This window comes from Saimiri boliviensis, chromosome 8 (genome assembly GCF_048565385.1).
Source record: "Saimiri boliviensis isolate mSaiBol1 chromosome 8, mSaiBol1.pri, whole genome shotgun sequence".
Lineage (NCBI taxonomy): Eukaryota > Metazoa > Chordata > Mammalia > Primates > Cebidae > Saimiri > Saimiri boliviensis.
Genome location: NC_133456.1, coordinates 62,983,255 through 63,001,270, shown reverse-complemented (window position 1 = coordinate 63,001,270; position 18,016 = coordinate 62,983,255). Strand labels below are relative to the sequence as shown.

General features: G+C 42.5%; 1 protein-coding gene across 1 annotated transcript in view; it reads right to left on the bottom strand.

Annotated features, from left to right (window-relative positions):
- Nucleotides 1-18,016, bottom strand: part of GXYLT2 (glucoside xylosyltransferase 2) — a 93,596-nt gene that overhangs the window by 47,598 nt on the left and 27,982 nt on the right. Inside the window, exon 3 of the mRNA XM_003939454.4 lies at nt 8,633-8,764. Within this exon, the coding sequence (XP_003939503.2) occupies nt 8,633-8,764 (132 nt within the window). The remainder of the gene's footprint in view (nt 1-8,632; nt 8,765-18,016) is intronic.

The following is an 18,016-nucleotide window of genomic DNA, read 5'->3' as shown; positions in this document are numbered from 1 at the left end:
ATTTTGTAGCTTTGTCCTTCGATGCATATATGTTTGTATTTTTATACTTTCTTGATAAATTGATGCTTCTATCATTATAAAATACCTGTTTAGCTCTCATAAGGTTCTATTTTTTCTGGTATTAGCATAACCACTCCAGCTTTCTTATAGCTGCTGACTGCATAATATAGTGCTTTTTTTTCTTTTTTCTTTTTTTTTTTTTTTTGAGACAGGGTTTTACTCCTGTTACCCAGGTTGGAGTGCAGTGACATGATCTTGGCTCACTGCAATCTCCGCCTCCCAGGCTCAGGCAATTCTCCTATCTCAGTCTCTTGAGTAGCTGGGACTATAGGTGCATGCCACCTACCCAGCTAATTTTTGTATTTTTAGGAGAGATCAGGTTTCACCATGTTGGTTAGGCTGGTCTTGAACTCTTGAGCTCAAGTGATCTGCCCACCTCAGCTAGAACTACAGGCATGAGCCAACTCCTGTAGACAGCACACAGCTGGACTATATTCTTTATTAACTATAACTGCAACTTTGCCTTTTTTTTTTAATTATTTGAAATGGAGTTTCACCCTTTTTGCCCAGGCTGGAGTGCAATGGTGTAATCTTGGCTCACTGCAATCTCTGCCTCCTGGGTTCAAGTGATTCTTCTGCCTCAGCCTCCCGAGTAGCTGGAAATACAGGTGTGCACCAACACACCTGGCTAATTTTGCATTTTTAGCAGAGATGAGGTTTCACCATGTTGGCCAGGCTGGTCTCAAACTACTGACCTGCCTCAGCCTCCCAAAGTGCTAGGATTACAGGCATTAAGTCACCACACCTGGCCTGCAACTCTGCTTTTTTTTTATTTGATTGTTGAATCCATTCACATTCAATGCTATTATTTATATAGTGGAATTTATATCTGCCATTTTACTTTACTCTATGTTTTCTAAATGTCTCATATCTTTGTTGTTCCTCTACTCTTTCTTTTCTGCTTTACTTTACATTAACTGAATATTTTCTAATAGAGCATTTTAATTTTTTTTTTTCATGATTTTCTTGAAGTTACTTCCTCAGTGGAGCACAAATCTGCCCCCACAGTCTGATCCGATTAAATTCAGGCCCATCTGAATTTTTGAGACCAATCTCTTATGTCTGTTATAACACCAAGAGGGCACTTTTTATCTTCATTTTCCTCTGGCTCTCCCTTGTAAGTTAACTGGCCTACGGTTTAGCTTGCTGTTCTCACGAAGCTGCAAGCCTCCTCTTAATTAAGAAACACCCTGGCCTCCAGGCCACACCTGCATGGAATTTAGGCTCTGCAACACATAGCTAACTAGTAGCAATGAGAAATGCTGATGGCTTGCGCCTCCCAAGGACATACAATATTCCTCAACTGGGAGCTGGAGAGAGAGGAATCCCTGTGTTTTTCAATGAACGACCTGAAGGTGAATTTTTATGACACTGAATTGGAAAGGGGAAGGAGGGAGGCTGTGGTTCAAATGTCACAGATTCTCACTCTTATTACCAAGTTGTAGTAGATTTTCTTGAATAAACATTTCATTTGCCTAGGTCCTTAGAACAATTTCCAAAGTATTTAGATAGTTATTTTAAAAATAATTTTCACAAGTTATGCTTGTTTCACTGGGGAACAATTCCACAGGGCTCCTCATATGCCACCATTTTGGAAGTTGCTACTTTGCCGTGCTCTTTTTCTGCTGTAGTTGCTAAGCTGCTAGAATTTAAATTTCAAGCTGCTTCAAGCAATCGTTATGCTTGTGGAGTAGACTTGCAAGTGACTGAGGGAGAGAGACACAGAGTCCTGATGACATTATGTGAGCCTCCGGATCTAGTTGCACTTAGAATCAGCCCAGCTTTGCAGCTGGATAAGCCAATAAATTAATTTCCTTCTTTGCTGGTTGGAGCTGAGTTTCTCTCACACATAACCAAGAGTTGTAGCTAATATCCTGAATGTCAAACTTTTAATGGTGTGTGAGTAAATGATAAGTACTGTGGAAAGCTTATTCAACAAAATTGGTGTCTCGGGTCATTTTATGTAATCATTTTGGTAGCTAATCTCATCCAAATAATTTATGGCCTCTTGGTGCTTGATGAAATCTATAAACATCATTTATGGTGATTCTAATTGATGTTCCCCTTAATAAGAATTTTTAATATATTCCTATATGTCTGTCAACATTTGTTAATATCCAAAGGGTTTGTTCCAAGGATGTCTCAATGTTAATTGCAAATACTAAGATGTAATTTTAATAATAATATAGAGGTCTGACCTTAATTATAAAAAGTTCTAAAAAGTATGATAAGCCTCCCTTTTCCATTAGGCCACAGCTAACTCATGAAGGTATCACTAGTAAGCATACGGATTTCAAAACACTGGGACCTGTTACAGGCTTCTTTAACAAGCCATAAGTGAAAAAGAAATTATATGTTGTTCTTTTCAATATAATATCTAAAAGCTAGGTAATCTAAGATTTGTCTTTATTTGGCATGATACTCGTTTGAAATATTAAGGAGTGGGACAAGTTTCTTGGAAACGGGGAGTCAGAAAACTTTCAGAATACATTTACATGTTAAAGCTATAACTGGCCGGGCGCGGTGGCTCAAGCCTGTAATCCCAGCACTTTGGGAGGCCAAGGCGGGTGGATCACGAGGTCGAGAGATCGAGACCATCCTGGTCAACATGGTGAAACCCCGTCTCTACTAAAAATACAAAAAATTAGCTGGGCATGGTGGCATGTGCCTGTAATCCCAGCTACTCAGGAGGCTGAGGCAGGAGAATTGCCTGAACCCAGGAGGCGGAGGTTGCGGTGAGCCGAGATCACGCCATTGCACTCCAGCCTGGGTAACAAGAGCGAAACTCCATCTCAAAAAAAAAAAAAAAAAAAAAAAAAAGCTATAACTAATTTGGCCAGGTACAGTGGCTCACACCTGTAATCCCACCAGTCATTTTTTTTTTTTTTTTTTTTTTTTGAGACAAAGCCTGTCGCCCAGGCTGGAGTGCAATGGCACAATCTTGGCTCACTGAAACCTTTGCCTCCTGGGTTCAAGCAATTCTCCTGTGTCAGCCTCCCAAGTAGCTGGGATTACAGGTACCCACCACCATGCGTGGCTAATTTTTGTATTTTTAGTAGAGATGCAGTTTCACCATGTTGGCCAGGTTTGTCTCAAGCTCCTGACCTTGTGATCTGCCCACCTTGGCCTCCCAAAATGCTGGGATTACAGGTGTGAGCCACTGTGCTTGGCTGTAGCTATAACTAATTTGGCCAGGTACAGTGGCTCACACCTGTAATCCCAACACTTTAGGAGGCCAAGGAAGGAGGATCACTTGAGCTCAGGAGTTCAAGACCAGCCTGGGCAACATGGTGAGACTCATGTCTCTACAAAAATTTTAAACATTAGTTGGGCATGGTGATGTGTACCTATAATCTCGGCTACTGAGGACGCTAAGGTAGGAGGATCACTTGAGCCTGGGAGGTCGATGCTGCAGTCACTCATGTTTGCACCACTGCACTCTAGCCTGGGCAACAGATTGAGACCCTTTCTAAGTCCTTCCTTAAATATGGATATCTATGGTGAATGTTTGGAGCAAAAAGACATCAGACATTATTATAACCTTGGAGCTTATTAAAACTTGGTAAAAACAAAAACATTTCTCCCTGGGTAAGGTATGAATAGAACCTTGCCCTATGTCAAATTACCGTATTGGGTACCACTTACTGATAATGCCTCTGCAATCCAGTGATTCTGCAATCCACTGGTTCTGCAATCCAGTGATCTCTGTCATGTTTTACATATCTCTAGGATTCCCATAGGACCACAGTTATGGAGGCGAGAAGTCTTCATAATTAAACAGGCACAGCGTGTAGCAAAATGTACAGATCTATGATAAAATCTCACTACTTCCAATTAACTGGGGGAAAGTTAATGTGAATTCATACAACTCAATTACTCTTACTGATGTAAAGGCTCTCTGGCCTTTACTAAGAAAAAAGAGCTAAGTATTCCAGGATCAATTTTAATGAACAAATTCGATTTACTTGTAATTGGCATATTGTTTTAAATACCTTCAGCTTCTGAATTACCTGAAAGAAATATGCATTTTAGAATGCTTAATCAAACCATGTGCAGTTTAGTTTGCATTAATAATGGTCCCACTCCACAGGACCATCATTCACAAAGTGGAGGAGTACAGGTCCACTGATTTCTAGGAGTTCATACATTTAGAATTGGTGGGCTCTGAATCAAACTAATTGTACTTAAGACTCTAATAGGCTAAGGTTGCAAAGACTTCCGCTCTGATATTATTCAGACAGTAAAATCTTAGTTGAGAAAGGGTCTCTTCTGCAGTTTTGGGTAGATGACAGCCTCTCGGAAAATGGGTGGGACCACGGTCCTCAGTCAGCTGCCTACCTGCTAGAATGTGTGGACTTTAGGATCTCCATTTCCTCTGTGCTATTGAGGCAGCACCGCTGATATGGTTTCATACAGAGGAATTCCAAGGAATACATGATCTAGACTTTATTTAAAATTACCCTCAAGATCCATACATCTCACCGATGCACAAAAATGCCATGTTCATAATCTGCTGCTATGACATACAACTGGGAAAAGGTAAATGTCCTGTTAACCACAATCTCTCTATTATTTTTAAGGAGGGCTAGTTTCCATTATCAGAAGCAGATAAGGAATGCCAGCACCCATTTGTTATTTGAAACCAAGCACTTACTTAGCTGGGAAAGAATTAAAGCCATTAGGTGATGAATTTGTTTTCTTAATAATGGTAATAAAGTCACAATTCAAGGTCAACAAAAATTCAAATGTAGTTCCATTGGGTTGCTAATAGTTTAGATAGAATGGGAAGAGGATTTCCCAACATTACCTTTAGTTTTCTAACACTTAAACGTTTTGCAAAAAATGGAGACAAGAAACAGAAACCTAACATTTTCTCTCACTTCAAATAGTAACTAGTTTTTACATCACCAACTTAGATATTTTCCTGTCAATTCAAGGGAGTCTTTCCTACCCCAGTTTTTTGTGATTAATCCTGTCTCAGCATAGGTATAAAGGTCTGTGACATGTGAAAAACAGATGATGTAATGCGCAAGTGAGCTTGTGCAGCTGATCGCTGCCAACAATTCATCCAGGGTTTTTTCTGCTCTAAGGTCTCTGCGTAGGAAATGCTACTCCCCAGTTAGGGTTTCCAGACCAACAAATGTGAAGATTACTTCTGCTTTAATATCCTCAGGCACCTCAAAATCAAAAACTGACCCAAATTAAACTCATTTGGCCTCTTTACCAAAACTGCTTTTCCCTGTCTTTTCCATCCCTAAATGATCCTGCCATTTATTTCTTAGGTTGAGTTATAAGAAATTACCTTTTTTGTAGGTCATTAATGTGGTTGAGTATTGGCAGTTTCAAATGGATCAACCTTAGCAGTTGTTCGGGTAAAAAAACAAAACAAAACAAAAAAAACCTGGTAAAATCCTTTTCACGTCACTCTCCCTTCAACTACTACAACAAGCCAATCATGAAGGCTGGTAAATTCTGTCTCAGGCAGGTCCATTATCTATCCCTAAGGCAACCACCAAAGCCACGGCAAGTTGGTGAAATGGCCTCACCAACCCCGTCCATGCTGCCATAAACCAGTGTCTTCTTTAAAACACAAGTTAGAACGCTGGGCGCGGTGGCTCAAGCCTGTAATCTCAACACTTTGGGAGGCCGAGGCGGGTGGATCACGAGGTCAAGAGATCGAGACCATCCTGGTCAACATGGTGAAACCCCTTCTCTACTCAAAATACAAAAAATTAGTGGGGCATGGTGGCGTGTGCTTGTAATCCCAGCTACTCAGGAGGCTGAGGCAGGAGAATTGCCTGAACCCAGGAGGAGGAGGTTGCGGTGAGCCAAGATCGTGCCATTGCACTCCAGCCTGGGCAACAAGAGCGAAACTCCGTCTCAAAAAAAAAAAAAAAAAAAAAAAAAAACACAAATTAGAACATGCCACTTGCATGTAAGAAAGTCATCCAATGGCTTCCCACTACCCTTAAGAAAAAGACGCAGTTGGGTGGTATGGCTCACATCCGTAATTCCAGCACTGTGGGAGGTCAAGATGGGAGGCCGGCTTGAGCCCAGGAGTATGTGACCAGGCTGGGAACATAGCAAGACATCATCTCTACGAAAAATAAAAAAAAATTAGCTAGGTATGGTGGCTCATACCTGTAGTCCCAGCTACTTGTGAGGTTCAGGTGGGAGGATCACCTAAGCCCGGAACTGGGAATGCACCACTGCACTCCAGCATGGGCAACAGAGAGTGACCTTGTTTCTTTAAAAAAAAAAAAAAAAAGACAAAGACCAGACACTTCTAGATGGCTTATAGAGCTTGCAAGCTCCAATCTCTGCTGATTGCTCTACTCTCCTCTATTTATTTTTTGGTAACTGTGACTTTCTTTTATTTTCTTAAACATGGCCCTTCCCACCTTAGGGCCTTTGTATCTACTGATCCATCTGCCTGGAACCCTCTTTTCTCTGATGATCTCCCAGGACCTTGTCACCTAGTAACCCTTACTTCTCCTTTATTCATGTCTCTGCATGAATGCCACTGTTGGGCAGGCATGGTGGCTCATGCTTGTATTTCTACTACTTTGGGACACCAAGGGGAGAGGATCACTTAAGCGCAGGAGTTCAAAATCAGCCTGAGCAATATGGCAAGACCCCATCTCTACAAAATAATATGCCACTGCCCTGCCTCAAGAGAACCTTCTTTTTTTTTTTTTTTTTTTTGAGATGGAGTTTCGCTCTTGTTACCCAGGTTGGAGTGCAATGGCGCGATCTCGGCTCACTGCAACCTCCGCCTCCCGGGTTCAGGCAATTCTCCTGCCTCAGCCTCCTGAGTAGCTGGGATTACAGGCACATGCCACCATGCCCAGCTAATTTTTTGTATTTTTAGTAGAGACGGGATTTCACCATGTTGACCAGGATGGTCTCGATCTCTTGACCTCGTGATCCACCCGCCTCGGCCTCCCAAAGTGCTGGGATTACAGGCTTGAGCCACCGTGCCCGGCCCAAGAGAATCTTCTATAATCTCTCTCAGACCAGGGTGGAACCCCATGTTATATACAGCCATGAGACTGTCTCCTCTTAGTACTGGTCATACTTCTAATTACTTGCTCAAGGCCCTACTAGACTCAAGCTTCAAGGGAATAGGACCATGGCTGTCTTATTACCATGTCACCATTGCTGAGCCAGGGCCCAGCACCCTAATGGGCACTCAACAAATGTCTACTGAAGCCATGAATCCCTCACAAAAATTAAGGCAGCAATTGACAACTAAAAGTTGCCATCCCTGTGCAATATTATTCTCACTTTCGATATATCTTTTTTCTATTTAAGATTTTATTTTTATTATTATTTGATTTTTAAAATTTTAATTATTTATTTACTTTTTTGAAACAGGGTCTCACTCTGTCACACAGGCTGGAGTGTGGTGGTGCGATCATGGCTCACTGCAGCCTCAACCTCTTGGGCTCAAATGATCCTCCCACTTCAGCCTCTCAAGTAGCTGGGACTACAGGCATAAGCCGCCATGCCCAACTACATTTTTTTTTTTTTGTGAGGTGGAGTTTTGCTCTTGTTGCCCAGGCTGAGTACAGTGGCATGATCTCAGCTCACTGCAAACTCTGCATCCTGGGTTCAAGCGATTCTCCTGCCTCAGCCTCCCCAGTATCTGGAATTATAGGCATGCACAATCATGCCTGGCTAATTTTTGTATTTTCAGTAGAGATGGAGTTTCACCATGTTGGCTAGGCTGGTCTCGAATTCCTGACTTCAGATGATCCACCACCTCAGCCTCCCAGAATGCTGGGATTACAGGCATGAGCCACCGCACCCTGCCTAATTTTTGTATTTTTTTGTAGAGATGGGATTTTGCCATGTTGCCCAGGCTGGTCTCAAACACCTGTGCTCAAGTGATCCGCCTGCCTTGGCCTCCCAAAGTACTGGCATTACAGGTGTGAGCCACCTTGCCTGGCCTCAATATTTTAAAAAAAGAAAAAAAAAAAACCATGCAATTTAAAAATTCATTAAGCTAAAATACTAAACCAAAATTCTGGACCTTTTTGGAATGATATCCTAGCATGGCTATAACTAGTAAGAGAAACAAGAGTAATAAGAGAAATAACTTACTTATTTTATTTATTTATTTACTTTTTGAGACAAGGTCTCATTCTGTCATGTCGGCTGGAGTGTGGTGGTATGATCATGATTCACGGCAGCCACAACCTCTTATAAAGACTGTTCTAAGAAAAATAACAATCAAAGCTAATATTTATTGAGGGCTAGCTATGTGCCAAGGCTATGGATAAAACTGAAGTTAGTAAAGTTGGGGGATTTAATGAGGTTCACGGAACCAGTAAATGATGACTAATGATCCAAGACAGGATTTGAATGCTCACAGTCCATCAATCTTTGATTATGACAACCTCCAGAACACAGGGATCCTGTCTACATGCTGCAGACTTACAGCATCAGCTCCAGAATCCAAGAGACATACATTTTCAGCTGTTAAGTTAAATGTTTCTACACATATCTCAGCTAATTTCACCTTATTTCCAAAAGCAAGCTACATCTTATTAAAAACAGGTGTTCCTACCGGAAGAAAGAGTCTCTGGGCAGCACAGGGTTTGAACAATTTCTTCCACTCCTGAGGGTTTCCAACAGAAAATGTGATGGAGTAGATTCTGTGCTCAAACTTCTTTGTATATGAGTCAGGCCACTGTCGTAACTGAAAAACATGGACAGCAAGGGAAGGGTGATTAGGCCCCAGGAAATATGGAAAACACCTGGAAAGCTTCTGGAGGGCCAAATGGAAATTATTCAGGCAACTTACTTACATAGAAAGTCTTAACTTCATCACCACTATGAATGTTCACTGAATGAAAGAGCATTTTCTCCTATTAAAATTGCTAGGATTTTAAAAAATAACATTCACAGTTGGCAACAGTGTTGAGAAACTGCAGAGGGGAGTATAGATTTGAACAAACTTCCAAAGGGGCAACCTGGAAACTGGTAAAAATGCACTCCAAAGGACAGACGTACGAGGACAGTCACCACAACCTAGTTTGTAATAACAAAACCTGAGAACTTAGCAGCTTGGAAGGAGAAAAAAAACCCAGCAAACTTGGGAACAATCAAAATGTCCAATGATAAGGGATTGGGACAATTAATTACGATAGAACTATCTAATAGAATAATGTACAGTTAGAGGGACCAGGCATGGTGGCTCATCCCTGCAATCCCAGCACTTTGGGAAGCTGAGGTGGGTGGATCTCTTCAGGCCCAGAAGTTCGAGACCAGACTTGCCAACATAGCAAAACCCCATCTCTACTAAAAAATACAAAAATTAGGCAGGTGTGGTGGCACATGCCTGTAGTCCCAGCTACTCAGGAGGCTGAGACATGAGAATTGCTTGAACCTGGGAGGTGGAAGTTGCAGTGAGCCAAGATTGCACCACTGCACTCCAGGCTGAGTGACAGAGGAAGACTGTGTTTCAAATAATAATCATAATAATTCAATTAAAATATAAAAATAGAATTAGGTACAGTTAGAGTAAAGTAGATGTCCTTTGTGTTAGTTGTGGCAGGCTGGATTTGGCTCCCATAGTTTGCTGACCTCAGTCCTATAGCATTGTCACTAATGACTACATCATATTCTCTTATGTAGATATGTACTGACATGGAAAATGTTTATAACATGTAGTTGGGTTTTGGGTAAAGCAAAGTGCAAAAAAATTATAATATGGTTCTTTTTTTAAAAAAATTCTTCACTACGTCTTACAGGAAAAAATATATGCATGAAGCCAGGCGTGGTGGCTCACATCTGTAATCTCAGCACTTTGGGAGGCCCAGGTGGTTGGATCACTTGAGGTCAGGAGTTGAAGACCAGCCTGGCCGATATGATGAAACCCCATCTCTACTAAAAACGCAAAAGTCAGCTGGGCATGGTGACAGGCGCCTATAATCCCAGCTACTCAGGAGGCTGAGGCAGGAAAATCACTTGAACCAGGAGGCAGATGCAGTGGTTGCAGTGAGCTGAGATGGCGCCGTTGCACTCTAGTCTAGGGGACAGAGACTTGACTCACACACACACACAAAAACAAAAAAACCCCTCATATATATGCATATATATTTTATATGTAGAGAAAAATCTAGATGAATATGCACCAAATTATTAAAAGTGGGCACCTCTACAGCTGCTGGTGGTGGTTTCATTTCCTCAGGCTACATTTCCATATTCTTTAGAATTTTTACAGTGAGTATATATTACTTTCTTGGCATATATTAATTTTATAACAAAATTTTAAAAATACACTTTCAGATTTTAGAGCAGTTCGATGTTTACAGAAAAGTCAGCCAGGTGTTGGTGGCTCATGCCTGTTATCCTAACACTTTGGGAGGCCAAGGCAGGAGGACTGCTTACGCCCAGGAATTTCAGACCAGCCACGGCAACATAGCAAGACCCTGCCTCTTAAAAATAAAAATAAAAACAAGGCCGGGAGTGGTGGCTCACGCCTGTAATCCCAGCACTTTGAGACGCCAAGGTGGGTGGATTTCTTGAGGTCAGGAGTTTGAGACCACCCTGGCCAACATGGTGAAACCCTGTCCCTACTAAAAATACAAAAATTAGCCAGGCATGGTGGTGTACACCTGTAGTCCCAGCTACTCAGGAGGCTGAGGCAAAAGAATCACATCAACTCGGAAGGTGGAGGTTGCAGTGAGCCAATATTGTGCCACTGCACTCCAGCCTGGGCAACAAAGATTCCCTCTCAAAAAAAAAAAATTAAAAACAAGAAAAATGAAAACAAAGAAAAATTGAGCAGAAAACAGATTTTCCAGATACTATCTCTCTTCCCCCTACCCTACAGTTTCCCCATTATTAACATCTTGCATTCATGTGGTATATTTCTTACAATTCATAGGTCAATATCAATACACTATTAGTAACCAAAGTCCACATTTACATTAGTGTTAATTCTTTCTGTTGTATACTCTTTCTATGGATTTTGGCAAATGCACATCATGTATCTATCATTGCAGTATCATACAGAATAGTGTCACTACCCTAAAAATCCTCTCTGCTCCCACTATTCAACATTCCCACCCTCTCTCACCTGAACTCTTCGTAATTTTTGATCTTTTTATAATCTCTTCAAGTTATCTTTCCAGAATGTGATATACTTAGAATCACACAGTACCTTCCCTTTTCAGACCGGTTTCTTTCATTTAGCAATATGCATTTAGGTCTCCTACATGTCTTTTTGTGGCTCGAGAGCTCATTTTTAAAATCATTTAATAATACTGTATTCTACGGTATGAATGTATCACAGTTTATTTATCCATTCACCTACTGAAGGACATCTTGGTTGCTTCCAGTTTTGTGAAATTGTGAATATAGCTGCTATAAACATCTGTGTACAGGTTTTCATGTGGACATAAGTTTTCAACTCATTTGGGTAAATACTAAGGCATTCAATTCCTGGATTGTATGGTAAGCCTATATTGAGCTTTCTAAGAAACTGCCAAACCATCTTCCAAAGTCACTGCATGATTTGGCATTCTCATCAGCAATGGATGAGAGTTCCTGTTGCTCCACATCCTCACCAGCATCTGGTGTTGTCAGGGTTCTAGATTTTAGCCATCCAAATAGGTATGTAGTGGTATCTCATTGCTATCTTAAGTTACAATGCTCTAATCCCATGTAACAGTGAACATCTTGTCATATGCTTGTTTGCCATCTGTGTATCTTCTTCTTCTTCTTTTTTTTTTTTTTTTGAGACAGAGTCTCACTCTGTTGCCCAAGCTGGAGTGCAATGGCATGATCTCAGCTCGCTGCACTCTCTGCCTCCCAGGTTCAAGCAAGTCTTGTGCCTCAGCCTCTCAAGTAGCTGGGATTATAGGTGCACACCACTATGCCCAGCTACTTTGTTGTATTTTTAGCAGAGACAGGGTTTCACCATGTTTCCCAGGCTGGTCTCAAACTCCTGAGCTCAGGCAATCTGCCCGCCTTGGCCTCCCAAAGTACGAGGACTACAGGCATGAGCAACCGCGCCCAGCCCTTTTTAATTTTTTTGAGTTAATCCCTTCCCATTGCTACAACAATTCTAAGAATTATTCCTAAGGAAAACTTTCAAAAGTGGACACTTGTTTATTTCAAAGTTGTTTGTTTTATTGTTGTTTGTAGCAGTGAAAAATTAGAAACAATCTAAAGAAGAGAATGGCTAAGTAAGCTCCAGGGTCTATCTATATTACAGAATGCAATGCGGTCATTAGTGACAATGTCATAGAATTGACAATGTCAGCACATTATGGTAGTACCAGAGCCAAATCTAGCCTGCCACAAAGAGCACACAAGCCAAGAAGGCTTTGGCATTCTTAAATAGTTTTAAAAAATCAAAACAAGAATAATATTTTGTGACAATTATATGAAATTCAAATCTCAGTGCCTATAAATAAAATTTTACCAGAACACAACCACACTCATTTGTTTATATACTGTTTACGGCTGCCTCTACACGAAATAGCACATTGAGGCTGGGCACGGTGGCTCAAGCCTGTAATTCCAGCACTTTGGGAGGCCGAGGCGGGTGGATCACCAGGTCAAGAGATCGAGACCATCTCGGTCAACATGGAGAAACCCTGTCTCTACTAAAAATACAAAAAATTAGCTGGGCATGGTGGCGCGTGCCTGTAATCCCAGCTACTCAGGAGGCTGAGGCAGGAGAATTGCCTGAACCCAGGAGGCGGAGGCTGCAGTGAGCCGAGATCGCGCCATTGCACTCCAGCCTGGGTAACAAGAGCGAAACTCCGTCTCAAAAAAAAAAAAAAGAAATAGCACATTGAGTAGTTGGGATAGAGACCATACAGCCTGCAAAGCCTAAAATAGTTACTATCTGGTGTTTTCCAGGAAACACTGGTCAACTCATTTTAGAGGAAACGTGGTAACATAAGCGCCAGTGATACAAAAGAGATCCCATTTCTGATAGTGATATGAAAAGAAAAGGAATGGAAAGAAGTATTACAAACATACACCAAAACTGTTGTCCCTGAGCATTAGTGCACTGAGGTTTTTTCCATTTATTATTTATGAATTTACTGGTTTTTACAATGTACATATATTGTGTATATAACCATAGAAACTTTTCTTTTTTGAGATGGGTCTCACTCTGTCACCCAGGCTGGAGTACAGAAGCACGATCATGCCACTGTAGCCTTGACCTCCCTGGGGTCAGGTGATCTTCCTACCTTAGCCTCCCAAGTAGCTGGACCACAGGTACACGCCATCATGCCTGGCTAAATTTTCTATTTCTTATTGAGATAACGTTTTGCTACGTTGCCCAGGCTGGAATATAAACATTAAAAAAAAAATACATCATTGGAAATACTTTAAAATTCTGAATGAGGAGAGGAGTGACAAAGTATTTGACATTTGATTTATGACAGGCACTGACTAATGAGAACCCACACCAGGCATTACCTAGTATTTACCCAGTATAATTGTACAGATCCATTAGAACTGACACTAGGCATAAACTCTCAGTATAACAGTACTGGCCAGTCAGAATAAACACTGGCACAAATACCAGTACAATTATACCACTGCACAACAGCCCCAAATCAGCTCTGGAAAAAGAATGGGAAATTCACATAGTCCACTGGTTCCCTTGGCTCTGACTGTTAGCATCCTCTAACAGTCTGGGAGGTTGAGGCTGCAGTGAGCTGTGACAGCGCCACTGTACTCCAACCTGGGTGACAACGCCAGACCCTGTCTCAAAAAAAAAAAAAAAAAAAAAATCCTTGCCACTCTGACTGTTAGCATCCTCTCTTATGAAAGGTTTAACTACCTTTGTCAATCTGTCTACCTCATCCTTTACCTCAGTAGGTAACTCCTCCTTTCTTGCAGTTTCATTCATTCTTTTCAAGTTATAACAAATATTATATTTTTTAGCATCTATAGATGTTATGGAACAGCAGACTCTTAGGACCTCAAATTCATTGCATTGCTATCACAAGGGTTTGGCTAGCTTACAGTAATACACGAGATACAATCAAGCCGTTAAAACTCAACTGCAAAAGGTCAGGAGTTCGAGACCAGCCTGGCCAACATGGCAAAACCACTATCTCTACCAAAAACTACAAAATTAGCTGGGTGTGGTAGTGCACGTCTGTAGTACCAGCTATTTGGGAGGCTGAGGCACAAGAAGTGCTTGAACCCAGAGGACAGAGGTTGCAGTAGGTGGAGGTCACACCACTGCACTCCAGCCTGGGTGACAGAGCAAAACTCTGACTCCAAAAAAAAAAAAAAATCAAAACCCAAAAAAACACAAACTCAATTGCATCAGTCAGCATAAACTAGCATTATGAAGAGTTTATGGCCAGGTGTGGTAACTCATATCTATAAACCCAACACTTTGAGAGGTCAAGGTGGGAGGATCAGTCGAGGCCAGGAGTTAGGGACCAGCCTGGGCAATTTAGTGAGAACCTATCTCTATGTACCCCATCAAAAGTTTATTTTAAGAGGTTTTTTTTGTTGTTGTTTGTTTCCTGAAGTTTGTTTCTTGCTCCTGCTACATCTTCAGACTAGCAAGGGACTGTCCTCAGTATTCTCACTCAGGAGCCAAACTCATGGAGGCTCCGTCTCAACTCACATCAGCAAACACAGATGCAAGAGAAGGAAGTCTGACAAAACACACACTAGATCTTAAGTTTCTACCAGGAAGTGACATATTTTATGTTAAAAGAGACACTCATCACTATCACTCACATTTCATTGGCCAAAGCAAATCACACAATCCCATCTAACTTCAGAGGAGTCAGGGAGGTGCCAAATGGCCATGCATCTAAAAGAAGGAAACCTCTAATAATGACCACCAAGGTAAGACAAGGACCACACATTGGCAGTGAAGTGCAGCCCTTCCCTTTCCCGAGTCCTCCATGGATATCCCTGAAAGTGCTGGGCCAGCCTCAGCTTGCTTCTCCAGTAATGAGAAACCCATTACCTCTTTCCCCACCCCACCCTGAGACAGGGTCTCCCTCTGTCACCCACATTGGGGTGCAGTGGCACAATCTTGGCTCACTGCAACATCCACCTCCCAGGTTCAAGCAATTCTCCTGCCTCAGCCTCCTGAGTAGATGGGACTACACATGTGCACCACCATAGCCCAGCTCATTTTTGTATTTTTAATAGAGATGGGTTTCACTGTGTTGGCCAGGCTGGTCTCAAATTCCCAACCTCAGGTGATCTGCTCACCTCAGCCTCTCAAAGTGCTGGAATTACAGGTGTGAGCCACCGCGCCCAGCCCCTCCAATACCTTTAAAAAGGGCTCCTTGCATGGAATTAGAACAAGCTGCCCGAGACCTCCCTCTCATCATTTCTCATTTTGTCTTGCAGAACAACACGGAAGAAATCTAATTCCAATTGTATATGTCTTTAAACTACTGAAGAATACCTTATCTCTTTCTCTGGGCTATTTTTCCTAAATCCTCAAAAAAAAAAAAAAAAAAAAAGGAAATGAATATTAGTAATGAAGAGGCAAGGTCCCTTTCCTCTAAAAGCATGTGGTACTATTCAAAAGCAGCCCTTTGGCACTTCTTTTTTTCTTTTTTTTTTTTTTTTCCTGAGACAGAGTTTCGCTCTTGTTACCCAGGCTGGAGTGCAATGGCGCGATCTCGGCTCACTGCAACCTCCGCCCCCGGGTTCAGGCAATTCTTTTGCCTCAGCCTCCTGAGTAGCTGGGATTACAGGCATGCGCCACCATGCCCAGCTAATTTTTTGTATTTTTAGTAGAGACGGGGTTTCACCATGTTGACCAGGATGGTCTTGATCTCTTGACCTTGTGATCCACCCGCCTCGGCCTCCCAAAGTGCTGGGATTACAGGCTTGAGCCACTGTGCCTGGCTTTTTTTTTCTTAAATGGAGTCTCGTTCTGACACCAGGCTGGAGTGCAGCGGTGCAATCTTGGCTCACTACAACCTCTGCCTCCCAGTTCAAGTGATTCTTCCACCTTAGCCTCCTGAGTAGCTGGGACTACAGGTGCATGCCACCACACCTGGCTAATTTTTGTTGTTGTTGTCTTTTTAGTAGAGATGGAATTTCACCATGTTTGTCAGGATGCTCTTGATCTCTTGACCTTGTGATCCGCCCGCCTCACCTCCCAAAGTGTTGGGATTACAGGCGTGAGCCACTGCGCCCGGCTGCTCTTTTATTTTTTTTAAAGGAAAAAAAAAAAAAACACTCTCTCCTCGCCCTTTTTTAGTTACTTTGTGTTACTCTCAGGATGCTAGGTTGCCCGCAATAAAACCAATTCAGGGTCTTTTTTTAAAGACGGAATCTCAGTCTGTCATCCAAGCTGGCGTATAGTGGTGCCATCTTGGCTCATGCAACCTCCACCTCCTGTGCTCAAGCAATTCTTGTGCCTCAGCTTCCTAAATAGCTGGGATTACAGGCATGCACCACCACACCCAGCTAATTTTAGTATTTTTAGTAGAGATGGGGTTTCACCATGTTGGCCAGGCTGGTCTCAAATTCCTGACCTCAGCCCACCTCAGCCTCCCAAATTGCTGGGATTACAGGCATGAGCCATCGCCCCTGGCCCAATTCAAGCTCTTTAAGCCAAAAAGAACATAATGAAAGGATACTGGGTAGCTCGGAAGACCACTGTGAGGACTGGAGAACCAGACTCAGGGGTCATGCCCTGATCCAGTTTGAACCAGACCGAGGTTCTGCGGCATCTATGTGTTGTCCATCTGTTACTCAGAACCTACCACAAGCCAGTCTGGTAAGGAAACCCTAGCCACTGTCACCACAAGTGCCACAGTTTGCCCCACTGACTGCAGGCACTGGAGGCTCATGATGACACTTCTTCCCATGGCAGCCCCCTTCTTGCCAACCCCAAACACAGGCAGACGCATATGCAGATGCATGTACACACACACACACACACACACACACACACACACACACACTCACTGGCTGCCCCTACCACCAGAATGGACTAGCAGCCTCCTTATTTGTGTGTCCCACTATTTCCTGATTCTGAGTTGGGCAGGAGCTCAGTTTAGCCAAACCCCAACCACATGCCCCTCCCCGAGCTGCCGGAAGAGGCTAGAATGGCATCTCCCACTTATCTGTTGGGAGATGATGAAAATAAATGAAACTTTAAAATACTTAAAAGTATCTACCACATAGACGGCAAATACCACCAGACATCCTGTACATATGCAACTTAAAAAAATCTAATTAAATACAGAACTCGCCCATACTGCAGCTTTCTGAGGAATCATGATGGTAACTGGCATTTTGTTTTGTTTTCACCCTGAGGTAAAAATATGTGGTCCTGAGCTTCCCAGAAGTTATCCCGAAAAACCCAGGGTATGCCCACAGTGCCCTGCAGAAGGGTGACAAAGCCCATCCCTTCAGCATTTGCCAGTGGCAGGACAGAAACCAAAGCTGCTGTTCTGTTTCTCTCTCTCTCTCTCTCTCTCTCTCCCCCTCCCTCCCTCCCCCCCCACCTCTCTCCCTGTCTCTCTATTTCTCTTTCTCTTTTTTTTTTTTTTTTTTTTTAAGAGTCTTGTCCTGTTGCCTAAGCTGGAGTGCAGTGGTGCCATCTCAGCTCATTGCAACGTCGGTCTCCCAGGTTCAAGCAATTCTTCTGCCTCAGCCTTCTGAGTAGCTGGGATTACAGGCATGCACTACCATGCCTAGCTAACAACCCAGAAGCTGGGTTGTTGTATTTTTAGTAGAGATGGGGTTTCACCATGTTAGCCAGGATGGTCTTGATCTCTTGACCTAGTGATCTGCCCGCCTCAGCCTCCCAAAGCGCTGGGATCACAGGTGTGATCCCTGCATGGACATGAAAGTGACGGTAGTATATGCCCTGCCTAGATTTTTTAAAAATTATTTTTATTTATTTATTTTTTGAGAGAGAGTCTTGCTCTGTCACCCAGGCTGGAGTACAGAGGCAAAATCTTGGCTCACTGCA